This window comes from Triticum aestivum, chromosome 7D (assembly GCF_018294505.1).
Source record: "Triticum aestivum cultivar Chinese Spring chromosome 7D, IWGSC CS RefSeq v2.1, whole genome shotgun sequence".
In the NCBI taxonomy this organism is placed as follows: Eukaryota; Viridiplantae; Streptophyta; class Magnoliopsida; order Poales; family Poaceae; genus Triticum; species Triticum aestivum.
Genome location: NC_057814.1, coordinates 603,281,482 through 603,309,430, shown reverse-complemented (window position 1 = coordinate 603,309,430; position 27,949 = coordinate 603,281,482). Strand labels below are relative to the sequence as shown.

At 46.5% G+C, this 27,949-nt stretch overlaps 4 protein-coding genes and 1 non-coding gene across 8 annotated transcripts; 3 read left to right on the top strand and 2 right to left on the bottom strand.

Moving 5' to 3' along the window:
- Positions 1–293: 293 nt before the first annotated feature.
- LOC123165114 (uncharacterized) lies at positions 294–822 on the top strand. Its single transcript, XM_044582744.1, has one exon. It carries the CDS (start codon positions 398–400, stop codon positions 641–643), a length of 246 nt encoding a protein of 81 aa, XP_044438679.1. The 5' UTR covers positions 294–397; the 3' UTR covers positions 644–822.
- A 727-nt stretch (positions 823–1,549) lies between these two features.
- TRNAA-AGC (transfer RNA alanine (anticodon AGC)) lies at positions 1,550–1,622 on the top strand. The gene has a single exon. It is a non-coding gene; the product is annotated as a tRNA-Ala (tRNA).
- A 2,820-nt stretch (positions 1,623–4,442) lies between these two features.
- On the top strand, positions 4,443–5,049 carry LOC123165113 (uncharacterized). Its single transcript, XM_044582743.1, has one exon. It carries the CDS (start codon positions 4,515–4,517, stop codon positions 4,776–4,778), a length of 264 nt encoding a protein of 87 aa, XP_044438678.1. The 5' UTR covers positions 4,443–4,514; the 3' UTR covers positions 4,779–5,049.
- Positions 5,050–7,308: 2,259 nt separating this feature from the next.
- Positions 7,309–10,180, bottom strand: LOC123165111 (uncharacterized). Of its 2 annotated transcripts, none has more exons than XM_044582741.1 (3): positions 9,987–10,180; positions 9,458–9,906; positions 7,309–8,538 (listed from the first exon to the last, which is right to left on the bottom strand). In XM_044582741.1, the coding sequence occupies exons 1-3, from the start codon at positions 10,102–10,104 to the stop codon at positions 7,693–7,695; spliced, it is 1,413 nt and encodes a 470-aa protein (XP_044438676.1). In that variant the 5' UTR covers positions 10,105–10,180; the 3' UTR covers positions 7,309–7,692. The 2 variants fall into 2 exon arrangements, with proteins under 2 accessions (XP_044438676.1, XP_044438677.1); XM_044582742.1 differs by having other exon boundaries at positions 9,458–9,903.
- A 5,902-nt stretch (positions 10,181–16,082) lies between these two features.
- LOC123165110 (uncharacterized) lies at positions 16,083–26,586 on the bottom strand. Of its 3 annotated transcripts, none has more exons than XM_044582739.1 (4): positions 25,870–26,577; positions 23,935–24,927; positions 20,280–21,953; positions 16,083–18,258 (listed from the first exon to the last, which is right to left on the bottom strand). In XM_044582739.1, exons 1-4 carry the CDS (start codon positions 26,338–26,340, stop codon positions 17,227–17,229), a joined length of 4,170 nt encoding a protein of 1,389 aa, XP_044438674.1. In that variant the 5' UTR covers positions 26,341–26,577; the 3' UTR covers positions 16,083–17,226. The 3 variants fall into 3 exon arrangements, 2 of the variants coding, with proteins under 2 accessions (XP_044438674.1, XP_044438675.1); XR_006482796.1 differs by having other exon boundaries at positions 17,998–18,258; positions 20,057–21,953; positions 25,870–26,586; XM_044582740.1 differs by having other exon boundaries at positions 18,071–18,258; positions 20,106–21,953; positions 25,870–26,586.
- Positions 26,587–27,949: the final 1,363 nt, after the last annotated feature.

Here is a 27,949-nt window from a genome sequence, read left to right as displayed (position 1 = left end):
AGCTTGGAAGATGGACACGAGAGGACGGCGGTGCTCCGGTCCGGCAAGATTATATACAGCAGCCACCATCTGCGCGTTGCACGGCGCTTTCATTCCCTTCGTCGTATCCTAGCCCCTCGCTTCAGATCCTGCGGCCGGCGCCCTCCTTTGCTTTGCCCCGAACCCGAAGCAGCCGTGCGCCGGCCGGCCACGTGGAGGCCCCGGAGAGCGCCAGCAGAGCATATTCCCAAGCCCACGTGCCGCGTCTAGATGCTGCTACCGGTCGATATAGTGCCGTGTGCGCACACGCTTCTTCTCTCGTCCTCTGCCTTTTCTCTCCTCTCTATTCTCTTGTTCCGATTCGGTCGGTATAGTGTGGTGTAGGCACAGCGCCGGAACTCGAGCCACCGGCGGGGAGATGGAGGCCGACGGGAGGAAGGACGGCGAGACGCCGGCGGCGGCAGCGCAGAGGGGCGCGTCGTCGTTGGGCGTGTCCGTGCAGGAGGGCCTGCAGCACGCCAAGGCCAGCGTGGTCGGCGCGGTGCAGCAGGCGATGGCGGGGAGCGAGGAGGAGGCGGCGCAGGCGGACCTGCGCGCGGCCAAGGCGCAGGTGGAGGCCACCGACGAGGCCGAGGCCAAGAAGAAGCACCTCGCCGGTGGTTGATGGAGGTGACTGCGTGCGAGATTGCTAGGCTGTATGCATTGCATTTGGGTTAGGTTCTGGACTTCTAGCCATTTTTCTCGATCTGCTGTTTGTTTTTGTAATAATATTCCAGATGAACTTTGTTACGATGTTAAGACGTGTGGTTTGTTTATCTCTGTGAGACTGGTTTTGCACGCGTATCTGCACTGAAACTGCATCCTTTATCTTTGTCAGTATGTACTGATCCAGACCAATGTCAGCACGCAAATTACTGTGTTATGCACATTACTTCAGTCAAAATCACCTGAAATTGCATATAGCCGACGCGTTCAAAAGAGGGCGTCCCCAGTCTGAAATTCAGAAGCAGCGTGCCTAGCGCGAGCAACCATCGACATTCACAGCGAAGTCCCAAGTTTAACCACCATGAACAAGCAGTGGATACTTATTTTGCATGTAACTCTGCCTAGAGGTACATTCTAAGTACACACAACACAAGGTAGTAGGGCAGACAGATAACAGTCTACATTTATTTGAAAACACAAGGGTGCACATCATGACGATCCGGAAATCAAACTAGGCCAGGTAGAACAGCTGAGCAATGCAGACACTGGAACTCTGGCCTAACAGAATTACATCTGCACAACATATGCAGAAGCAAACCTGATACCTAAAAGAACTTGGTGAGTGGTGACCTCGATCATACATGGCTTGCTTTCGTTCCTTATGGAATGAACCAAACAGGATTCAGTTTCAGAAACTGGACTGAACATATCAGCAGGAACTCTGTTTTGCGAGCCCGTGCAGAGATAAATCTCTGAACTTTGTATTCACCTTTATATCTACTCCCTCCGTTTCAAAATTTGTACTAAAGTTTTGGAACGGAGGGAGTATTATATAAAGAGTTATGTTTCCAATGCATCAAACCTTGGGGATGTAGCTCAGATGGTAGAGCGCTCGCTTAGCATGCGAGAGGTATGGGGATCGATACCCCACTTCTCCAGTTAGTTTTTTCTCCCCTTTGCAAGGCTGAACTTTTTTTTTAGATGCTAGGGCTTAACTTCGAGATCAAACAGCAATAGCAACTACCCTCTTTGTCATCTTTTTTATCAATCAGGGTAAAAGAGAGCTCCAAGCGAAACTTCATCATGCCATCGCAAGAATCAAAATCCTGGATCAGATGCTTCCTGTTGGTTTTAATGCAGGATGTAATTCTGTAGGAGTACAAATGCATTTCAGAAAATCAAATAGGCATTGGTGTAGCGGTGCTAGATGTGGAAGTAAGACAGTGATGCTGAAACTGAAAATAATTACCGTGATAGCCTGAATTTTATTTATGCTTTGCATTCGGTATTCCAAGCCAAATCATGATTTCAAATGCCACTATACAATTCTATGTCATTCTAAATACAAACTACTCCGATCCAATCCTCAATCAGACCATATGCATGTCAGCGAATTTCCACTGGGTTTTTGACAGGGCCGCGTTCATCTACTTTGAGGGCCATGTCTTTCAGAACATGTGAAACCATATATAATTGTTTCCTCTAGCTACAAATAACCACAATTTTATGAATAATTGGACAAGTCAACCATTTTTGACAATGAACTGCATTCTGAATGCAGAATCGAGCAACCAGTACATATGACATTATTTTTTGGAGAACCATGAGAAAAGGTGGAAGGGCACACGAGAGAAAGGGACTGAAACAATGCCCTCTTTCCTGGCAGATACCAATTCTATCAATATGCACAATAGCTTGTGAATACTCAGTGCTACTTGAATACCAGCCTGCACTGTGATATATTCCCAAAACTAAGTTCGATGTTGAACTGCAGGCACGATCTTTTGCGTCAAGCCAAACCACGATTAAATGCCCAGAGAATAATAAGGGAAAGTTTCTGCATTTACTGTGTGAACCACATGAAAAAGATTAGGCAAATCCTAAATCCTTACCCACGGCATCATCACTAAAATGGTAGGATTTTCTATGTGATCTCGGACGTTACCGCATGAAAATATATCGGTTGGTCTTAAATTGGCCACACTTCATCATAGAGCTAAAGCATTTAACTGGACCGAAGAAAGCAGATTCATGTTGGACACGAAGAACAACAAGCATAAAGACCCGGTGATACTCTAATGTTGTTGTAGCATGACTCACATACTCCCTCCATCCGAAAATACTTGTCGTTGAAATGGATAAATATAGATGTATCTAGAACTAAAATATGTCTTGATACATCTATTTTTAGAACAACTATTTCCGGACGGAGGGAGTAGTTCTTATCTTCTTGCATCTCAACTCGTCGGTATTGGTAAAATGCTCTGTTTGAAGCGATGCGGAGTAAGCTCCATGTGATATTGCCCATCAATGTTTGCCATTCCTAACCACTTACGATCAATGTTGCAACGCAAGAGATGTTTATCACTGAACCTGGCCATTAGCTCACGCTCGTTGACCATAACCAGCCCACTGAGAAATCCCATGGTTGGAGCAACATTTTTTCTTTCGAAAAGGGGGAAATCCCCGGCCTCTGCATTGGTTGGAGCAACATAGGTTCCCATCTTCTTTTCCCTTTTATTTTCCTTCTTGAAGGAAGCTAAATTAAGTGGCGGTGATGCCTGTATTGATGACACGTCAATCCAGTACTTCAGGCCCCATATTTCCGCCACATAGTCCTCCATCACCCAGACATCCATATATGTCAAGCGGCAATCATGACTACCGAGAGCAAGTTTCCCCTCCAAATCAAACAACGTATCCAAATTGTGCGCATTCGTCGGATTGCACGTCAACTGGAACGACTCGGTGGCTGTGTCGAAAGCAACAATCTCGACACGACACGTGGGCATCCAGTGGAGGTTGCCACGGTGGTGGACTGGTGCATTATATCCATCGAGCTCGTCGAGCACCGCCTGTTGTAGCGAAGGCGATGACGCCGTCGACAGTCCAATGGTCTTGTATTCCCTGGTTGCATCGTGCCGGTAGAGGCCGAGTATGGTGTTGCTTGGCCGGTACTCAGGCTGTGGCATGGGAGCGATCTGGCGGGTGGCCGGGTTGCATATGTGGTACCTCGACCCCAGCTGGCACTGGGATACCACCAGGAAGCCATGGCCGGCAGCGTGGAGATTGACCAACGGGAGCTTGGGCCAGAGCCGTTGGCAGGCCATGCTGTCCACGGGGCCACGGAAGACGCCAAGGCGGCGCCCTTCTCCCTCGACGATGGGCAGCGACGGCTGGCGGCGGTGGTGGTCGAGCATGAACTCGGGCGTGGAGGTGGCGCTGCGCCACGACGAGCGGACGGCGCGGCAGCGGCCCACGTCCTTGGGCGGCAGCAGCACGAGTATCTTATCTTGTCCACGAGGATCACCTCGGGGAGGTCGTACAGGAGAGAGCAAGCATGTTTCATCACCTGCGTAGCGCCGGGATGATACGCGGCGGTGCTCCGGCCGGTCAGGCGAGAAACTGAGATCCAGGCGACTGAGGGGAACAGAACAGCAGCTATCTGGGCTTCACCCATGGTAACTGACGCGGCCGGCGATCGATGATGGGCGGCCGACACGCCTGCGCCTGCGCCTGCGCGGTACACGCCGCCTCGTTCCCGTCATCGAATCCTCGCCGCTGGTTCCAGATCGCGCGGCGCGGCCCTCCTTTGCTTCGCCACTAAGCACGCGTGCGTCGGCCGGCCACTTGGCGGCCCCAGAGAGCGCCAGCAGAGCATATTCCCAAGCCCACGTGGCGCGTCTAGACGCTGGTACCGGGACAGCGCATCATAGGCACCGGCGACTATGTAGTGTAGCGTACACACGCGCTTCTTCTTCTCTCGTCCTCTCCCTCTTCTCTCTTCTTCTTCTCATAGTAGCAGCACAGGCAGAGGAAGCTTGCGAGCGATGCACCGTGCACGGGCGGTGAGGATGGAGGGGGACGGGAGGAAGGAGGGCGAGACGCCGCCGGCGGTGGCGAGAGGCGCGGCGTCGTTGGGCGCGTCCGTGCAGGAGTGGGTGCAGCACATGAAGGCCAGCGTGGTGGGCGTGTGGCGGAAGGCGACGGCGAGGAGCGAGCAGGAGGCGGCGGAGGCGGACCTGCGCGCCGCCAAGGAGCAGGTGGAGGCCACCGACGAGGCCGAGGCCAAGAAGAAGCGCCTCGCCGGCTGACCGAGGTGGCCGCGACGTTCGTGCAGACTGCAGAAGAACCCACGTTTCAGTCCATCGATTTCGCCTGTTGTGTCAACGCACGGTTGTAAACAGCAGCAGCATCTGGGCTTTTTCTTTCTTCTAATCTGCTGTTTGTAGTGCTTCCACTTTGTAGTAAAGTGGAATTGTGGTTTGTTTACCTCTGATAGACTAGTTTTACATGTGTGTATCTGAAACTGCAGCCTGTATGTACTGATGATATAGACCAATCTCAACAGGCGTTTCTACTGTATGTCTATGTCATGCACCTTCAAAATTCTGCAGTCTAGCCGAGTACTTTCTGACGAAACACAAGCCAGTAGGGCAGATATCAGTGCAGATTATTTCAGAAAATACCTAGGCTGATAGCACTGGATCTATTTCAGAAAAAAAAAACAGCAGGACAACAGATCATGGGTTGCTTCTTGGCCGCAAGCTTTTCCATGGCCTTCACTTCACTGGGTTTTGTGATCTCCCATGATGTATCGTCTTTTTCCAGCAACACCTGACATAAGCTGCACTGGACGAACCTGTCGAGGGCATATCCAGCAAAAATGGTCTGAAGTCGCAAAATTCCATGAATACTCGATGCACAAGTTTCAGAGATCACCTCTAAAATCATTTAGGATGCCGGGGAAGACGGTATTCTACAACAATGCAAGATTTCAGTAGCAAATACAGTATCTCGCAAGTAACAATTTATTCGGTACTGAATTTTGGCATGGATACAGAACAGAACACAACCTTTCTGAACCTACACTTCACTTTCATGGAATGTTACAACACTCTATAAGTCTATATGCCTTTATAGATTGCTGGTGGGTACACTCCTTTTGGAATAGCTATTGGTGAGTGCATGCTCCAACTACTAAGAAAGAACAACCTCTGCACAACATATGCACAAGTAAACCTGAGCCCTGACACCTAAAGGTACTACAGTGGATAAATTCCAAAGCAGAGTCAGTTTAGAACCTGTGCTGTGTACGTAACATTCACAGGGACACAAACTCACAATGCGGTCGGTGTTCATGTTGCATGTAATACGTTCTGAGTAGGCACGGGTAGATATCAATATTGATTATTTCAAAAGATACCCAGGCTGTAACACTAGATCTTTTTGGGGTACAGACTATGACAATCCGGAATTCAAACTGGGCCAGGTAGAACAGCTGAGCAGTGACACTGGAACTCTTGCCTAACAGAATTATACGGCAGGACCACAGATCATGGACTGCTGCTCCATGGCTGCAAGATTGCCATGCCGTTCACTGGGTTTCTGACCCTCCATGATTTATAGGCAACACCTGAGCTATGCTCCTGTGGACAAACCTGTCGACGGCATATCCAACAAAAATGATCTGAAGTCGCAAAATTCCACTAATAATCACTTCTAAAATAATTTATGGTGGTACTTCAAGAGGCCATATTCTACAATCTACTTCAATGCAAAATTCACTACCAGTACCTCACAAGTAACATTTTATTTGATATTGGCATGGATATGGATCACAACCTTCCCGAGCACTAAATCAGCCAAGGATCATCGAAACCTACATCTCATTTTCATGAATTCTACAACTTTCAGGAGTGTCTTCATTGGTATTTCATATCTGCCATTCTCTCTTCATCATAATGCTTGAATACCCTACATGCTTCTGGTGTCTCAGCTCTTCTACGTTCTACCTGGTCTATTTGGGGTACACATCAGAATTCAAACTGGACCAGGTAGAACAGCGGAGCCATGCTGAGACACTGGAACTCTTGCCTAACAGAAATAACAGCAGGACCATAGATCATGGATTGCTTCTATGCTGAACTCTTGCCTAACAGAAATAACAGCAGGACCATAGCATGGGGGACCGTGTCAAACCCAGGAAGTGGCCCTTGATTTATTGTGTTCTTCCAGCAACACCTACGCTAACCTGCTCTTGACAACCTGTCGAGAGAGCATATCCAGCAAAAATGGTCTAAAGTCTCAAATTCCATGATTACTCGGAGCAGAAGTTTCAAAGATCACCTCCAAAATAATTTATGGTGCTTGGGAAGGCCATATTCCACATCTATGCAAACTTTCAGTACCAAATATCTCACAAGTAACATTTTATTTGATACTGAATTTTGGCATGGATATGGATCACAACCTTCACAGACTCAATAAATCAAGCTAAGGATCATCAAAACCCACACCTCATGTAAATGGATTTTACAACTTTAGGAACATGTTCACCTGATATTTCATATCTGCCATTTTCTCTCTTCATTAAGATGCTTGGATAGTCTATGTGCCTCTAATCTCTATATATTACTGGTTGTACACTCTTTTCGAGATAGCTATTGGTGAGTACATGCTACAACTACTCAAACGAACAAATTTCCACACAACCTATGCAAAAGTAAACCTGTGCCCAGAAACCTAAAAGACCTAAGTAAAATACAAACTAGAGTCAGGTTAGCACCCAGAGAAACCCTACCCGTCACCAGCTCAGCCCATCTCACCTCAGCACATTACACATAAACAGAGGACGACAATAAAAACTGGATACAAGAAATCTCCATGTCAAAGACATGTCCAATGAGTAACAATAACACATACTTCTAGGCAGCAATGTTTCTCATGGAAGTTGCTTAGACACTGGTAATCAAGTTAGATACCTTAGAAGCCATGTATGGCACTGGATTCATAGACTTGTAAGATTCTACCTTGATTACCATTATCTAAGAAACTTAACAAGAAAACATTGCGCATATGCATTATTGTTACCCAATAAACTACATGTGGATGGTAAGAGAGAACCCCACATACGTTCCACGATAAGATCATGTCCAATGAAAGGGTAGAAGCAAGAAGCTTGGATAAAGAGCAGGTATACTGTTACTCCTCCTTTGGCACAACTCGTCACACATCATTTGTCATCTCTGTGCTTTCCTTCTTTGTTTCAACTGGAGTTTCCACAGGGTTATTTTCATGTACTTCGGTAGCCATGGCTATACTTTCTACTTCGGTGGCGATGCTTGTGATTTCTTTCCCGGCTGGATTTTCTACAGGGCTGCTTTCATCGACTTCACTGGTCATATTTATGTCGCCTTCAATTACCACTGGAATTTCTACTTCGGTGGTGATGCTTGTGATTTCTTTCCTGGCTGGATTTTCTACAGGGTTACTTTCATCTACTTCACTGGTCATATTTATGTCGTCTTCAATTACCGCTGGAGTTTCAGTAGAGTGGTTTGTATTTACCTGACTTCCATAAGAAGACAAACCTTCCTTAGTATCGGTATTTGTCCTCACAGCCTTTATCGATGTCCAAACCTTGTTTAATTTACTGTGCTTCTTGCTCCTCAGATGACCAGCCATGATGACGTTGCTATCACACCTGACTCTGCAGCGATCACACCACAGATAGTTGTTCTTCTGAACAACTTCATGCATTTCACCGTCTACTAGCATGTGTACTTTCTTATGTGCATCACAAGGATCTGTGCTGTTCTTATTCCCAGTGGTCGTCTGCGAGCAGTTTTTGTCATCTTTGATAGCCTTGCTGGCGCCACACAGGGCCAACTTGGCCTTATGTTTTCTTCCTCCGAGATGCTCATTTAGACCAGCTTCACATGTTGCACTAACCTGGCATAGTGCACAGCTCCAGTCCTTGGCTAGTTTCTGTACTTTCTTTGGTACAGTAGCTGCAGCATTTGCATCTGGTTTCCTCTTCATCCTTGGAACCTTCAATCTTGGCGAAAGAGCCTGAGATGAACATTCAATGCAATAGTTAATTGGGTGTGCATATGTAACAACAACCTGTAGCTCTAGAATAATAGCATGTTATGGGTATTCAGATGGTTGTAAGTTGAAACTATGTCTCATGACTTAAAGTATCTCTACAGATACGAATACCAATCAAATGAATGAATGGAGACAAGTAGAATCAATGGGAATTCATCAGCGTCCTTTCAAACTCTGACTCTGATCTGAGCCCTGATGTACCCAGTAAGCAATATCACTTCCAAAAATAACCTCATATCTTTCAGCAAACAGTGCTGACAAGAATCAGTATGTTCACCTGTCACCCTTTTTTTGCCACTCAAGTTCACACCATCTGCCTAAATCATATATTTTAGTTGATTATTACAGTTATGTGGAAGGGCAATATTCTGTCTAGATCATAGCAATTGTCCCGGTCTAGTCCAACAAGATTTGGTATTGAACTAAAAAAGGGCAGCCCGGTGCATGTAGCTCCCGCTTGCACAGGGTCCGGGGAAGGGTCCGACCACTTTGGGTCTATTGTACGCAGCCTTTCCCTGAAATATTTCCTGAAGATACCAAGAATTACCGACTTATGCATGACTTTATGAGATATCTTCTACTTCCTCTGTATCTAAATATAAGACATTTTGCAGTTCAATTTGAACTGAAAAAACGTCTTATACTTCGATACAGAGGGAGCAAGAATTTGCTGCTAAAGTTAAATCTAATAGGACAAGTGAAATAAACATAAAATGTACAGACAGTGCAGAACTCTGAAACGACATAACAGAAATACTGATGGAATTTTTTAGGCAGGTAACAGTTTTTCGATGCCGAATCTGGAAAAGAACTGCAGGCGTACTACTACGATGATAATGACTTTGCCTGAACAATCTGAGAAAGATTTGTGCCCACATACCTCGGGTGTCCCGGAGGGCTCGATCTCAACCAGCTTGAGCTTATGCTTCGGCTTCCGCGGCGGCGGAGACCACCCCCTCTCCTCACAGGGGAACGGCATCCTCTCCCCAAATCCCGCGTGCCGGCGAGGCCCAAACCCCTGCCAGGCACCAAACTCGTCGAAAGGCACCGGCGGCGGCGGCGGCGCGTACGGGGGCGGGCGCATCGGCATCGGCATCGGCGCGTGCGGCGGCGGCATGAAGCAGCCGAGGGCGAGGAACGGGTCGGGCCCCCAGCAGCCCCCGTGGAGGCCGCGCGCGAAGGCGAGGTCGCCCTTGGCCTCGAACTCGCGGCGCACCTCCTCCTCGACGAGCCGCCGCCTCACCTCCTCGCGGATGAGGTGCTCCCGCCGCGCCGCCTCCCAGTCGAGCGGCGGCCGCGGCAAAGGCGAAGGCGAAGGCGAAGGCCCTGCTGCGCGGAGGGGAGGGGAGCGTCAGGGATTCGGGCGCTCCGGGGAGTGAAGTCGGAGGCTCTGCTCCGGCGGTGCTTACCTTGCGTGCCCTGCGCACCGGCACCGGTGTAGCCGTCGCGGGGGTGGGAGGACCGTGCCTGCGGGGAGCCTCCGGGGCCGGGCGGCCCGCGGTCCCCGGCGCGGAAGCGGAACTCCATGGAGTAGATCCAGCGACGAGCGACTGGAGCGGCAGAGTGCAGAGCAAAACTTTGGTTAGAATTTACTAATTGAAATTTCTGCGTCTCGCATGATTTTGAACGTTTCTTAAAAAAAGAATTTTGAACGTTCGTCTCGCATGATTTGGAAGACGAGAAAAGGAAAGTCGGGTGACGCTACGCGCCGGCCGACCTGCCCACTTTTTCGGTCGGTCGCCTACTAGCCGCCCGATTTACTGCGTCACATCCGTTGGATCGTTGCACGCTCTCCTCCGAGCGCAGCGCCGGCCAGCCCCATCGCAGCACTGCATTCGCGCACTCGTGGACATGGCCCATGCAGCACTGCCCTCCCACCGCCACTCGTTTGCAGCACCGGTGTCGCTGCTCACCAGCTCGTCGTCGACTCACCGCACTAATGTACCGCAGTACCGTGAAAATAAATCGTGCCTGCAGCTCTCGTCCCCCTGAGCGGGTCACAGTGTCATCGCCTCACGCTCGCAACGAAGGTCGTCATCGCTGTCTCAAAAAATCTTTGACAGCGCGTGTGGGCAACCTCGTAGCATCAGCAGCCGTGCAAAAAAGTTGCCATGGCCGCGACCGGTTTCAGCAAATCGCGTTGACAATCACAACAAACACAGACCAATGTGTCGTCGAGCTCCAGCTTCTTCAGCCCATGGTTGCAGCTCTGCTGCACGCCGGTTCCAGGCTTGCAGCCGGAGCTGGTGGTTGCAGCCAAAGAATGCTTGGTGCGTCGCAGGGCTCCCAACTTCTTCAACACACGGTTGCAGTTCTGCAGGGTGCGGTTCCATCTCCGTTGCACACTAGTTGCAGCATCCCACCAAGGGATCGCTCGCGCGGGCGTCCCCGGAGGCCTGAAACCTTAGCAAAAAAGAAAGGACGTCGATAACTGCCACACGTGTGGCATCTAGGGGGTATCTGCCGCACGTCCCGTGTGGCATCGACACAGGCCCGCCCGCACGAGCACGTCCGGGCACACCCCGCCACAGCCCGCACGTTCGGTGTGCGGCGCGATCGCCCGCATGAGCACGTCCGGGCGAGCGACCACGCGGCCCGCACGACCCGTCTCGGCCGTCACCCCTCCCCGCCTGCGAGCCACACGCCCCGCGTGGCAGTAACCACAGGTCCCGCCGCGATTGCTATAGTCCGGACCCTCTTCCATGTACGTGTAACTCCAGTTGCCATGTCGCTGAACTGCAGTTGCCATGTCGGACAACTGCAGTTGCCATGTCGCTGAACTACAGTTGCCATGTCGGACAACTACAGTTGCCATGGTTGCTCAACTGCAGTTGCCATCTCAGGTCAAGTGCCGGATGCCATTTTTGGGCAACTGCAACTGTTGCCATGTATGGTCTGGTCTACTACAGTTGCCATGATTTGAAAACTTTAGGAGTTGCCACCTACTAACACTAGACAGTTGCCATGTAGCACTACAAAACATGGCAAGAAACATGTCCGGGGTAAAAGAGAGTTGCCATCTGCTTACAAGCACACTAGGGCAGTTGCCATGTACCCTACAAAAACACATGGCAACTGATAGCTTTTGGTGTGTGGGAGAGGAGACGGGCATGTGGACTACGGTGGTATCTTTAGGAGTTGCCACCTACTAACACTAGACAGTTGCCATGTAGCGCTACAAAAACAGACGTGGCAACAATAACATGTTCGGGGTAAAAGAGAGTTGCCATCTGCTTACAATTACGAATAGGGCGGTTGCCATGTAACCTGCAAAAAACATGGCAAATGACAACTTGGGTGTGGGAGAGTGGAAAAATGGGCAGTCGTGGGAGATGGGGGACAGAAGTCGTGGGGGCGTGCGGGCGCGACGGCAATTCCACCGCACGCCCCGAGTCGCGACCACTGACCTCGGAGGGAAAACAGCGTGCGGGCGAACTCCCTCATACGCCACACACGCGAGTTGTCCTACGTGGCACACAAAATCAGCTCTCTCGTGCCAAGATTCGTGCAAAAGGCACTGGGTGGCGATCGAGGCGTGTGGGCGAGTTGGCTAACGCCCACACATGTGGGCGTTAGTGTTTTCGAAAAGAAATGACTGCCTTGTGGTTTCGTTGGTTGCTGCCAGCATCGATGGTGGTGGCGGTGCCCAGCCATCGAAGGTGGCGGTCGCGCCCCGACAGGCCTCCTTCATGCAGAGCAACGACATCAAGTGGGCGACGCACAGTGGCAGCGGTTTTCACACGGTGCACGATGGAAGGCTCATCAGAGCGGCGGAGCAAGGCCGGGAGGTACGGGGAAGGTGAGAGCGCGATGGGAGAGTCGTTGGTGGCAGCAGCGCGGGATCCAGGAGCATCGACAGTGCAGCGGAGGGAGGTGTGACAGAGGTGTTGGCGGCTCGATGGACTCTCTTGGAGGTTGTGGTCAGTGGCGGAGACATAGGGACCAACAGGGGCCCTGGCCGCCCCTAACACTACTGATTTGAGCCTAGTATTAGCGTAAACTGTGATGTTTTTGCCACTAAAATGATGTATTTTGATGAACTGGCCCTCCCTAACAAGACTTAACAATACTTGGTCTCCCTCATTCAATTTTCCTAGCTCCGCCACTGGCTATGGTGCGGGTGTTCCTGGAGGTCGTGGCAAGGGCCAGATCTGGGCTCAATCCGGGCCTGATCTCGGTCATGGGACCGCAGCTGTTGTGTGGATGTCCGCCTAGAGTTGGTGTAATAGTTGCGGTGTGGTGGGTCCTTGATTGTGTGACTAGAGGAAGATGACTCGCGGTTGCGGGTTCTCGGTCGCGTGGGAGGTGGAAGACATGTTGTGTGATCTTTGTTCGCACAGGTGTGGTGGACCATGACGTTTCAGCTATGATGACGAGGTGCGGATGCGGCGGCAAAGTGTCCAACATGGACGGTGTTGCCGAAATCCGGCGAGTGGGGATGGAGGTGTGCAATGTTACAAATGAAATCATGCCTATCTTCGGTCAGCGGCGGCGGCGCCACCACATGCGAGTATCCTTCCCCTCTTTGGAGGCATCGTCGAGGTGTGCCCCCCTCCCCCCCCCCCCCGACATTTGAGTTTGGTTGTTGTCTCCAGGCGAAAGCTTAGGTTCGGTTCTGAATTGACAATGGCGACATCACCGACGTCGTTCCTTAGTTCGAAGCATTATGTAAGCAGACACGGTTTGGAGGTCTTGTGTTGCATTCCTTTGGTGCTCATTGTTGTGGAGGTCCTGTGTTGCATTCCTTTGATGCTCATTGTTCTAGGTTGATCTTTAGGGGTGCTTTGCCTACGTCGGGACCGATCAAGTCCTGCCACCTACTCACCAACCTCTTTTAAGAATTCACTAACAAACATGCCCGTGCGTTGCAACGGGAGAACAAAATATCATGTGCTCGTCTGTCACCAACCTCATGGTGCAACCGTCACTTGTGTGCAAACAATTAGAGGTGATTTTTTATACTTGCGCTTGTCCCTAATGTCTCAAATGAAAAATATTAATATCATGGATGTATTTTTATATGAGATCTCATTAGGATCTACTGTCTTCGATTAGGAAGTTCCGGCTAAAATTAGAAAAGGAGCTCAGGGTGGAGAAGGAGAAAACTAATTGAAGAAGACATACCTGGTGATTATAAGTTATAGCTAGCTATGCAAGCTGTTTAAATTCTAGATGGCAGGGCAAAGGATCAATCGCCAAGACCACCAGCACTATTGTAATTATGGGCCTTGCCATGCACATCTATCACGTCTGAGGTCGAGGCCGGCATGCTGCCCGACGTGTCGTCGCACCACATGCATGTACAATACCGCATCACATCCACGTTGTGTGTGAGTGTGACATCATATAGCTGAGTGTATTCGCGATGGTAGAGACCGGTGTCACGGTTGGAGAACCCGGTCCATGATGTACATACGCATAAGGCCATCTAGTCCAGCGTGATGCTCACACAGTCACACCAAGTAATCGTCTGCTTTCACAATGGGAGAGACCGGTGTGCAGTCCCATGTCGAACACCTCAATGGCCACCTCAAACAGCTCGGTGACAATCTGGATGTCACGAAAAAATATAATGGCATGTGTGGCAGTCGAACTCGCCACAACCCAATGGATAGATGTGTTGCTAACCAGTAGAGAAACCTACTGATTGTGGCAAAGCGCAGCACTAAATGTAACGTACTAAGTACATCGGCAATCGTTATTTCAATTTGTCAACATTTCTTTGGGAAAATATGAAAAAATCTTGAAAATTGTGAATAATGCATGAAAATTGTGAACACATTTCGAATTCGAACAAACTTTTAAAACATGGCCATTTTTTGAAAAAGTGATCAAAATTCTGAAATACATGAAGAAACTTTTGAAATTATGAATATTTATTGAATTTTTTATATACGATGTGCAATTTTTACACACATATATATATTGAACAATTTTGTAATATATGCTGAACAATTCTAAAGTACACACCATTTTTGTGATATACACTAAAAAATATTTAAACACACATTGAACATTTTTGTGATATACACTGAACAATATTCTAATACATATTGAACATTTTAGTGTTATATGGAGAATAACCTTAAAATACAAAATGAACATTTGATGAAACATGATGAACATTATCTTAATATAGGGTGAGAACTTCCTTAAATACGATGAATATTATCGTCTATAAATACGCAATGAATTTGTATAATACACAAAAAATAAAGAAAAATAGAAAAGAAATAAGGAAATATGGAAAGCAAAAGGAACAAAAAGAAAAAAAAACAGCAGAGTATACGTGGGCCAGACCAAACCGGGGCGTCTGGAGGTCAGCCCAGTTAAATTTTATCTTTGCCTAAAAAAAGTTAAATTATAGCAGACTTGAGGCTGGACTTCCTAATATCAAAAGCATTGTCTAGGTGAGTTGGCTTGTGTGTTGCGTTAGCATCACTTGCCATCCTAGTTCGACTTTCAATATACAGCAATTTTTTTATAGCAGACGAATGTTTTCTTTCCGGTATAGATATATAGATATAGATATAGATGGGTGGATGAGTTTCAGTTGTCTTCGGAGGGAACCGGTGTTAGTTGTGACACGCATTTGTCTTTCTGACTCAGGGTAGGCCCTTTAATGTATGTGATGGCGGTCGAGTATGTACTACGCTTGTTGTTCGGATAGTCTTCTTGGAATGTTTTCTGCCTTCTATAAAAATATGATACACCTAGGCGCACTCTCAAAAAAAAAAAGTCACACAATAACATGAATACTCCGTGCAGAAGTTACAAAGACCACTTCAATTTACAATACTTAGGAATACCATATTCCACATCAATAAAAAATTTCCAAGCAAAATATCTCACAAATAACATTGTATTTGAATCTCAAACTTGGCATGGGTATAGAACAGAACCTTCCCGAGCAGTATAAATTAATTGAGAAACGTCCAGACCTACACATTTTTTTCATGGAATGTTAGAGCTATATGAGCATTTTCACCTGATACTCCATACTTGTCATTTATCTCCCTTCGTCAGGATGCTTGTATGCTCTATATGCCTCTATAGATTACTGGTGCGCACACTACTTTTGGAACAGTTATTGATGAGTACATGCTGCAACTACTACTAAGAAAGAACAACTTCAGCACAACATATGCAGAAGCAAACCTGAGCCCTGGCACCCAAAACAACTAAATAAATTCCAAACTTGAGTCAGTTTGTCACCTGTTTTGTGTAACATTCACAAGGTCACAATGCGGTCGGTGTTCATGTCGCATGTAATGCACAGACAAGAGGTGTAACGAGCTACTTCCTCCGTCCGGAAATACTTGTCGGAGAAATGGAGTCCGTCCGGAAATACTTGTCGGAGAAATGGATGTATCTAGACGTATTTTAGTTCTAGATACATTCATTTCCATCCATTTCTATGACAAGTAATTCTGGACAGAGGGAGTACTTACTATCTGTCTAGCTAGGTATGTTCTTAGTAAACACAAGCTACAGACATCAGTATAGATTATTTCAGAAGATATAACACCAGATCTATATGGGATACAAATTATAACAATCCAGAATTCAAACTCGAGAAGGTACAACAGCAGAGCAATGCAGAGACATTGGAACTCTGGCCTAACAGAAATAAACAGCAGGACCACAGGACATGGATTGCTTCTTGGCTGCAAGCTTGCCATGCTGTTCACTGAGTTTTCTGATCTCCCATGATTTGTTGCGTTTCTCCCAGCAACACCTGAGATAAGCTGCTGTGGACGAAACTTTCGAGGGTATATATATCCAGCAAAAAACTGTCTAAACTCACAAATTCCATGAATACCCGGGGCAGAAGTTTCAAAGATCATCTCTAAAATAATTTAAGATACTCACAAATTCCATGAATACCCGGGGCAGAAGTTTCAAAGATCATCTCTAAAATAATTTAAGATACCAAGGAAGGCCATGTTCTACATTAATGCCAAATTTCAGTACCAAACATTAATGCAAAATTTCAGTACCAAAATTTGACGTTGAAATTTGGCATGCATACATATCACAACCTTCCCGAGCACTATAAATCAGTCAAGAATCGTCGGAACCTACACCTCATTTTCATGGAATTTGCAGCTTTAGAAGCATTTTTGCCTAATATTTCATATATGCCGGTTTCTGTCTTCATCAGGATGCTTGGATAATATATATGCATCTGAGCTCACAACTATATATTAATGCTGACCACAGTCTTTCTGAAACAGCTATTGATGAGTATGTGCTGCAACTAATCAACGAACAACTTTCCACACAACATATGCAAAAGCAAACCTGAGCCACACCTAAAAGACCTAAATAAATTACAAACGAGTCAAGTTAGCACTCAGGGAAACCCTACTCATCACCAGCTCAACCCGTCCCACCTACTCACATTAACTTAAACAGAGGGCGACAATCAAAACTGGCTAGAACTACAACAGAAGCAGCTTAGGCAAAGTTCAAACTGGGCATTCTACATAAATAAGTCATCTCCATGTGAAAGACATGTCCAGGGAGTAACAAGAACACATACTTCTAGGGAGCAATGTTTCTCTTGCAAAGTTGCTTAGACACTAGTAATCAAGTTATATACCTTATAAGCCATCTGTTGAACTGGATTCGTAGTATCTAAGAAACTTAGCAAGAAAACATTGCCCATATGGTGGCCATTCTTTGTATTTCTTTCTGGACTGGATTTTCTACAGGCCCACTTTCATCTACTGCGGTGGTCATATTTATGTCGCCTTCAATTACCGCTGGAATTTCAGTAGAGCCGTTTGTATTTACCTGACTTCCACAAGAAGAAGGCAAACTTTCCTTAGTACCGGTATTTGTCCTCACAGCCTTTATGGTGGCCATTCTTGTGAATACTTTCCGGACTGGATTTTCTACAGGGCCGCTTTCATATACTGCGGTTGTCATATTTATGTCGCCTTCAATTATCGCTGGAATTTCAATAGAGCCGTTTGTATTTACCCGACTTCCACAAGAAGAAAGCAAACCTTCCTTAGTATCGGTATTTGTCCTCACAGCCTTTATGGTGGCCATTCTTGTCATTTCTTTCCCGACTGGATTTTCTACAGGGCCGCTTTCATCTACCGCGGTGGTCATATTTATGTCGCCTTCAATTACCGCTGGAATTTCAGTAGAGCCATTTGTATTTACCTGACTTCCAAAAGAAGGTAAACCTTCCTTAGTATTGGTATTTGTCCTCACAGCCTTTATCGATGAACAAACCTTGGTTAATTTACTCTGCTTCTTGCATTGCAGATGGCAAGCCATGGTGGCGTAGTTATCACAACTGACTCTGCAGTGATCACACCACAGGTAGTTGTCCTTCCGAACAACTTCATGCATTGCACTGTCTACTAGCATGCATATTTTTTTAGGTGCATCACAAGGATCTGTGCTGTTCTCATTCCCAGTGGTCGTCTGCGAGCAGTTTTTGCCATCTTTGATCGTCTTGCTGACGCCACACTGTGCCAACTTTGCCTTATGCTTTGTTCCTCCAAGATGCGCATTTAGAGCAGCTTCACATTGTCGACTAACCAGGCATAGTGCACAGCTCCAGTCCTTGGTTGGTTTCTGTACTTTCTTTGGCACAGTAGTTGCAGCATTTGCATCTCCTTTCCTCTTCACCATTGGAACCTTTGGATTTGATGAAAGAGCCTGAGATGAACATTCAATTCAATAGTTAATCAGGTGTGCATATGTAACAACATCCTGTAGCTCTAGAATAATAGCATGTTATATGGTTATTCGGATGATTGCAAGTTGAAACTATGTCTCATGATCGAATGTATCTCTCTACAGCTACCGATACCAATCAAATAAATGCATGGAGACAAGTAGAATCAGTGGGAAATCGTCAGCATCCTTTCAAACTCTGAGTCTGATCTGAGCCTTGATGTACCCAGTAAGCAATATTACCACCAAAAATAACCTCATAACTTTCACCAAACAGTGGTGACAAGAATCAGTCTGTTCACGAGTCACCCTTTTGCTACAAAAGGAATACTCTCTTTAGATTACTGGTGCGTGCACTATTTTTGAGACAGCTATTGGTGAGTACATGCTGCAACTACTAAGAAAGAACAACTTCAGCACAACATATGCAGAAGCAAACCCTGACACCTAAAACAACTAAATAAATTCCAAACTTGAATCAGTTTATCACCTGTTTTGTGTAACATTCACAAGGTCACAATGTGGCCGGTGTTCATGTCGCATGTAATGCACAGACAAGAGGTGTAACAGGCTACTTACTATCTGTCTAGCTAGGTACATTCAGAGCAAACACAAGCTAGTAGGGCAGACATCAGTCTAGATTATTTCAGAAGATACAGGCACCCAGGCTATATATAACACCAGATCTATACAACAACAAAGCCTTTAGTCCCAAACCAGTTGGGGTAGGCTAACAATCCGGAATTCAAACTAGAGAAGGTGGAACAATCCGGAATTCAAACTAGAGAAGGTAGAACAGCTGAGCAATGCAGAGACATTGGAACTCTGGCCTAAGAGAAATAAACAGCAGGACGACAGAACATGGATCGCTTCTTGGCTGCAAGCTTGCCATGGTGTTCACTGTGTTTTCTGATCTCCCATGATTTGTTGTGTTTCTCCCAGCAACACCTGAGATAAGCTGCTGTGGACGATACTATCGAGGGCATATCCAGCAAAAAACTTTCTAAAGTCACAAATTCCATGAATACTCAGGGCAGAAGTTTCAAAGACCATCATTTATGATACCAAGGAAGGCCATATTCTACATTAATCCAAAATGTCAGTACCAAATATCTTGCGAGTAGCATTGTATTTGACACTGAAATTTGCATGCATACAGAGCACAACCTTCCTGAGCACTACAAGTCAGTCAAGAAACGTTGGAACCTACACCTCATTTTTCATGGGATTTACAGCTTTAGAAACATTTTTGCCTGATATTTCTCATCAGGATGCTTGGATAAAATATATATGCCTCTAATCACTATATATCACCGGTGACTGCACTCTTTCTGAAACAGCTACTGATGAGTACGTGCTGCAACTACTCAAACGAGCAGCTTTCCACACAACATATGCAAAAGTAAAACCTGAGCCACACCTAAAAGACCTAAATAAATTACGAACTAGAGTCAGGTTAGCACTCAGCTCAACCCTGTTTACCTACTCATCACCAGCTCAACCCATCCCAACCCACATTAACGTAAACAGAGGGCGACAATCAAAACTGACTAGAAGTACCACAGAAGCAGCTTACGCAAAGTTCAAACTGGGTATTCTACATAATTAAGTCATCTCCATGTGAAAGACATGTCCAGGGAGTAACAAGAACACATACTTCTAGGGAGCAATGTTTCTCTTGCAAAGTTGCTTGGACACTAGTAATCAAGTTAGATACTCCCTCCGTAAAAAAATATAAGAGCATTTAGATCACTACTATATGTCTTTACAGAGGGAGTACCTTATAAGCCATCTGTTGAACTGGATTCGAAGACTTGCAAGATTCCTACCTTGATTACCAGTATCAAAGAAACTTAAGAAGAAAACATTGCCCATATGGTGGCCATTCTTGTGATTTCTTTCAAGACTGGATTTTCTACAGGGCCGCTTTCATCTACTTCGGCGGTCATATTTATGTTGCCTTCAATTACCGCTAGAATTTCAGTAGGGCCGTTTGTATTTACCTGACTTCCACAAGAAAGCAAACCTTCCTTACTATCGGTATTTGTCCTCACAGCCTTTATCGATGTCCAAACCTTGTCTAATTTACTGTACTTCTTGCTCCGCAGATGGATTTCTTTCTGAACTGGATTTTCTACAGGGCCGCTTTCATCTACTTCGGTGGTTGTATTTATGCCGCCTTCAATTACCGCTGGACTTTCAGTAGAGCCGTTTGTATTTACCTGACTTCCACAAGAAGGCAAACCTTCCTTAGTCTCCGTATTTGTCCTCACAGCCTTTATCGATATCCAAACATTGTTTAATTTACTGTGCTTCTTGCTCCGCAGATGGATTTCTTTCTGGACTGGATTTTCTACAGGGCCGCTTTCATCTACTTTGGTAGTCATATTTATGTCGCCTTCAATTACCGCTGGAATTTCAGTAGAGCCGTTTGTATTTACCTGACTTCCACAAGAAGGCAAACCTTCCTTAGTATCGGTATTTGTCCTCACAGCCTTTATCGATGTCCAAACCTTGTTTAATTTACTGTGCTTCTTGCTCCTCAGATGGCCAGCCATGGTGGCGTTACTATAACACCTGACTCTGCAGCGATCACACCACAGATATTTGTTCTTCTGAACAACTTCATGCATTTCACCATCTATTAGCAAGAATATTTTCTTAGGTGCATCACAAGGATCTGTGCTGTTCTTATTCCCAGTGGTCGTGTGCAAGCTGTTTTTGTCATCTTTGATTGCCTTGCTGGCGCCACACTGGGCCAACTTGGCCTTAATGTTTCTTCCTCCGAGATGCTCAGTTAGACCAGCTTCACATGTTGCACCGTCTACTAACATGCATATTTTCTTAGGTGCATCACAAGGATCTGTGCTGTTCTCATTCCCAGTGGTCGCCTGCAAGCAGTTTTTGTCATCTTTGATCGCCTTGCTGACGCCACATTGTGCCAACTTCGCCTTATGTTTTCTTCCTCCAAGATGCTCATTTAGACCACCTTCAGATGGTGCGCCGTCTACTAGCATGCACATTTTCTTAGGTGCATCACAAGGATCTGTGCTGTTCTCATTCCCAGTGGTCGTCTGCAAGCAGTTTTTGTCATCTTTGATCGTCTTGCTGACGCCACATTGTGCCAACTTCGCCTTATGTTTTCTTCCTCCAAGATGATCATTTAGACCAGCTTCACATGTTGCACCGTCTACTAGCATGCATATTTTCCTAGGTGCTTCACAAGGATCTGTGCTGTTCTCATTCCCAGTGGGCGTCTGCAAGCAGTTTTTATCATCTTTGATCGCCTTGCTGACGCCACATTGTGCCAACTTCGCCTTATGTTTGCTTCCTCCAAGATGCTCATTTAGACCAGCTTCACATGTTGCACCGTCTACTAGCATGCATATTTTCCTAGGTGCATCACAAGGATCTGTGCTGTTCTCATTCCCAGTGGGCGTCTGCAAGCAGTTTTTGTCATCTTTGATCGCCTTGCTGACGCCACACTGTGCCAACTTTGCCTTGTGCTTTCTTCCTCCAAGATGCTCATTTAGAGCAGCTTCACATGGTGCACTGACCTGGCATAGTGCACAGCTCCAGTCCTTGGCTAGTTTCTGTACTTTCTTTGGTACAGTAGTTGCAGCATTTGCATCTGTTTTCCTCTTCATCGTTGGAACCTTTGGATTTGATGAAAGAGCCTGAGATGAACATTCAATTCAATAGTTAATCAGGTGTGCATATGTAACAACATCCTGTAGCTCTAGAATAATAGCATGTTATATGGTTATTCGGATGATTGCAAGTTGAAACTATGTCTCGTGATCGAATGTATCTCTCTACAGCTACCGATACCAATCAAATAAATGCATGGAGACAAGTAGAATCAGTGGGAAATCGTCAGCATCCTTTCAAACTCTGACTCTGATCTGAGCCTTGATGTACCCAGTAAGCAATATTACCACCAAAAATAACCTCATAACTTTCACCAAACAGTGGTGACAACAATCAGTCTGTTCACCTGTCATCCTTTTGCTACAAAAAGGAATACTCTCTTTAGATTACTGGTGCGTGCACTGTTTCTGAAACAGCTATTAGTGAGTACATGCTGCAACTACTAAGAAAGAACAACTTCAGCACAACATATGCAGAAGCAAACCCTGACACCTAAAACAACTAAATAAATTCCAAACTTGAATCAGTTTATCACCTGTTTTGTGTAAACATTCACAAGGTCACAATGTGGCCGGTGTTCATGTCGCATGTAATGCACAGACAAGAGGTGTAACGAGCTACTTACTATCTGTCTAGCTATGTACATTCTGAGCAAACACAAGCTAGTAGGGCAGACATCAGTATAGATTATTTCAGAATATACGGGAACCCAGGCTATGTATAACACCAGATCTATCTGGGGTACAAATTATAACAATCAGGAATTCAAACTAGAGAAGGTAGAACAGCTGAGCAATGCAGAGACATCGGAACTCTGGCCTAAGAGAAATAAACAGCAGGACAACAGAACATGGATCACTTCTTCGCTGCAAGCTTGCCATGCTGTTCACTGGGTTTTCTGATCTCCCATGATTTGTTGTGTTTCTCCCAGCAACACCTGAGATAAGCTGCTGTGGACGATACTATCGAGGGCATATACAGCAAAAAACTTTGTAAAGTCACAAATTCCATGAATACTCAGGGCAGAAGTTTCAACGACCATCATTTATGATACCAAGGAAGGCCATATTCTACATTAATCCAAAATGTCAGTGCCAAATATCTTGCGAGTAGCATTGTACTCCTTTGACACTGAAATTTGCATGCATACAGAGCACAACCTTCCTGAGCATTATAAGTCAGTCAAGAAACGTTGGAATCTACACCTCATTTTTCATGGGATTTACAGCTTTAGAAGCATTTTTGGCTGATATTTCTCATCAGGATGCTTGGATAACATATATGCCTCTAATCACTATATCACCGGTGACTGCACTCTTTCTGAAACAGCTACCGATGAGTATGTGCTGCAACTACTCAAACGAGCAGCTTTCCACACAACATATGCAAAAGTAAAACCTGAGCCACACCTAAAAGACCTAAATAAATTACGAACTAGAGTCAGGTTAGCACTCAGGGAAACCATACTCATCACCAGCTCAACCCATCCCACCTACTCACATTAACGTAAACAGAGGGCGACAATCAAAACTGGCTAGAAGTACCACAGAAGCAGCTTAGGCAAAGTTCAAACTGGGTATATTCTACATAATTAAGTCATCTCCATTTGAAAGACATGCCAGGTAGTAACAAGAACACATACTTCTAGGGAGCAATGTTTCTCTTGCAAAGTTGCTTAGACACTAGTAATCAAGTTAGATACTCCCTCCGTAGAGAAATATAAGAGCGTTTAGATCACTAATTTAGTGATCTAAGCGCTCTTATTTTTCTTTACAGAGGGAGTACCTTATAAGCCATCTGTTGAACTGGATTCGAAGACTTGCAAGATTCCTACCTTGATTACCAGTATCAAAGAAACTTAAGAAGAAAACATTGCCATATGGTGGCCATTCTTGTGATTTCTTTCTGGACTAGATTTTCTACAGGGCTGCTTTCATCTACTTCGGTGGTCAGATTTATGTCGCCTACAATTACCGCTGGAATTTCAGTAGGGACGTTTGTATTTACCTGACTTCCACAAGAAGGCAAACCTTCCTTGGTATCGGTATTTGTCCTCGCAGCCTTTATCGATGTCCAAACATTGTTTAATTTACCTTGCTTCTTGCTCCTCGTATGGATTTGTTTCTTAGTATCGGTATTTGTCCTCACAGCCTTTATCGATGTCCAAACCTCATTTAATTTACTGTGCTTCTTGCTCCGCGGATGGATTTCTTTCTGGACTGCATTTTCTACAGGGCCGCTTTCATCTACTCCGGTGGTCATATTTATGTCGCCTTCAATTACCGCTGGAATTTCAGTAGGGCTGTTTGTACTTACCTGACTTCCACAAGAAGGCAAACCTTCCTTAGTATCGGTATTTGTCCTCACGGCCTTTATTGATGTCCAAACCTTGTTTAACTTACTGTGCTTCTTGCTCCGCAGATGGCCAGCCATGATGACTTTACTATCACACCTGACTCTGCAGCGATCACACCACAGATAGTTGTTCTTCCGAACAACTTCATGCATTTCACCATCTACTAGCATGCATATTTCCTTAGGTGCATCACAAGGATCTGTGTTGTTCTCATTCCCAGTGGTCATCTGCAAGCAGTTTTTGTCATCTTTGATCGCCTTGCTGACGCCACATTGTACCAACTTCGCCTCATGTTTTCTTCCTCCAAGATCCTCATTTAGACCAGCTTCACATGTTGCACCGTCTACTAGCATGCATATTTTCTTAGGTGCATCAGAAGGATCTGTGTTGTTCACATTCCCAGTGGTCGTCTGCAAGCAGCTTTTGTTACCTTTGGTCGCCTTGCTGACGCCACATTGTGCCAACTTTGCCTTATGTTCTCTTCCTCCAAGATGCTCATTTAGACCAGATTCAGATGGTGCACTAACCTGGTATGGTGGTGCACAACTCCAGTCCTCGGCTAGTTTCTGTACTTTCTTTGGTACAATAGTTGCAGCATTTGCATCTGCTTTACTCTTCATCATTGGAACCTTCGGTGAAAGAGCCTGAGATGAAGATTCAACGCAATAGTTAATCAGGTGTGCATATGTAACAACTGCTTGTAGCTCTAAAATAATAGCATGTTATGATTATTCAGATGGTTGCAAGTTGAAACTATGTCTCATGATTGAAAGTATCTCTCTACAGCTACAGATACCAATCAATGCATGGAGAGAAGTAGAATCAATGGGAAATCGTCAGCATCCTTTCAAACTGACTCTGATGTGAGCCTTGATGTACCCAGTAAGCAATATTATTACCACCAAAAATAACCTCATAACTTTCACCAAACAGTGGTGACAAGAATCAGTCTGTTCACCTGTCACCTTTTTTCTGCAAAAGGAATACTCGCTTTTCCACTCAAGTTCACACCATGTGCCTAAATCATACTCTTACATTATGGGAAGGAGGGAGTATACCTTAGCTGATTATTTCAGTTATCTGGAAGGGCAATATTCTGTATCATAGCAATTGTCCCGATCTATTCCTACCAAATTTGGTGTTCCATTGAACTAAGCAAAGAAATATTTCCTCTTGATAGCAAGGATTGCCCACTTATGCATGACTTGATGAGAGATCGAGATTTTCCACAAAACTAAACGTTGCTGCTAAAGTCAAATCAAATAAGGCAAGTGAAATAAGCATAAAATGTACAGCAACACTGAGCTAAAAAAGGAACAGACAGTGTGCAGAACCCTGAAATGACAGAACAGGAATACAGAAGGAATTCCTGAGCCAGGTGACAGTTTTTAATGCCGAATCTGGAAATCAACTTCAGAACAGATGGTGCGCGTGACTCTGAAACGACACAACAGAGGTACAGAAGGTGCTTCTGAGGAAAGCAAAGATTTTTCATGCCGAATCTGGAAAAGAACTTCAGGCGTGGCACGACGATGATAATGACTTGGCCTGAATAATCGGAAGAAGATTCGTCTGTGCCCACATACCTCGGGTCTCCCGGAAGGCTCGACCTCAAGCAGCTTGAGCTTGTGCTTCGGATCTGGCCGCGGCGTGGACCCCCACCTCGCCCCGAAGAGAAACCGCGTCCTTTCCCCAAACCCCGCGTGCACGTGCAGGCGAGGAGGCCCGAATCCCTGCCAGCCCCCGAACTCCTCGAATGGCACCGGCGGCGGCGCGTGCGGGAGCGGGTGCATCGGCATCGGCATCGGCGCGTGCGGTGGCGGCGGCATGAAGCGATCGGGGGCGAAGAACGGGTCGGGCCCGAACCCCCTGTTGAGGTCACGGGCGAAGGCGGGATCGCCCTTGGCCCACTCCTCGGTGAGCCGCCGCGTCACCTGCTCGCGAATGACGAGCTCTCGCGGCGGCGCCTGCCACTCCAGCGGCGGCGGCAAAGGCCCTGGGACGGACGAAGTATAGCCGGGCGGCCCGCGGTCGCCGGCGCCGAAGCGGAAATCCATGGAATGCTGCCGCGGCGCGGACGGCGGGCTGGGGCTGACGGAGAGGCGAGCGATCGGAGCGGCGGCGCCGGCGCCGGAGGGAACTCACGGATCGGTCGCTAGGGTTTGAGGGGGAATTGGGGAAGAGAAGAGAGAAGCAGAGGAGGAGAAGACGAAGACGGGGGAGGATGAGAGTTTCAGATTCTGTTCAGACCCTTCACTCATACTCCCACGGCAAGGCGGACCCACAGTCAGCCACACGTTGACTTGTTGCCTCTGCACAGACTCTCTCCCCCCTTGGGACGAAAACGAGCACGAAGAACGTAGCAGGCTTCCCATGTACTGTAGCATGATCCGCTGTAGTGCCGTGCCACTCAACTCTGGTTTGGGGTATAGCCGAGTCCCCCTTCTTGATCATTGACACTCCAAAAACCCTTCTCGTTGTAGCTTAGACCATCTACATCCAGATTTGGCAAATCCGGCCCCTTATAAACCCGTGGGCGTGTCCGGACGCGTCTTTGAACGGCACACACCGATCCCTCATATTTTATGCCCCGACATCCACATAACTCAAATCCGGACTCTTAAATCCATGCAAATGCATACACGTCCATCATACACGCCAATGTTGCACGTGATTAACAAATGTTGGTACCGAGCAATCCGGCATTTTGTCTCAAATAAATCCCAAAACCCTAGCCTCCTCTGTCTCTGAGTGAACAAGATTTCGGATGGTTTATATGTCAAGCTACCTTTTGGTTCAAAATGTATAAGTCTTTTTTCAATTCAACAGTACAAGATTAAATGCATGACGGATCTATCTACATCGTCTAAAAAAGAGAGAATGATGGTGGATAGCACAATAAAGAACTCTACGGCAGCACCAAGTGCAAGCATTCCCGTAGCAGCCGTGCACTTCTGGTTAACAAAGAAAGAATGTTGGCCGCAACAATCCCTTTTGAGCTTGACATGTGCCTCCACTCCCTTCACAATGGGCAAGAACAATGGTTTTCGCATGCGGAAACGGCGGCGAAACCATGGATCATCCAGTAAAGTTGGGTTCGGAGCAAAGTAGTCCTTCTGCAATAGACGTGCTCCGGACACCATATCTCGATTGATCACGCTTCTCCCTTTGATTGAGCCCTTGAAGTTGAGAATATGCTCCACCTGCCGGTCCATTTCTTCTTGCATACTCATGAGCATGATCATGTCCACTTCTTCATCCGAATCCGAGGAATTAAGGAACTCATCTTGAATCATTTGATCAAGCTCCGTCGGTCCATACTCCTCGTCCGACGAAGCATCGGAATTCATCATTTTTCATAATAAAATCACGAAAAATCCGGTCAGACAATGTGTCGAACACATAGAGCGCAAGGCGGAGCCAGAGAGTTGCTGGACGTACCGCGGTGGCGTCCGGGCTGGCGACGACGCCCCCGGCGGCGAGGATGGGAGAGAGAACTGCTCTGCTGGAGCTGGCGCCGCAGAGGCTAGGAATCGCTGTGGAGCGCGCGCGGCGACGGAGCTACGAGACGGACGTCAAGGAGAAGGAAGAAGAGGGAAGAGATCAAATGGATCCGGTAGGTCGATTTGATGGATTTGCTGCATTTTTAGGTGGGTCAGCTGTTGG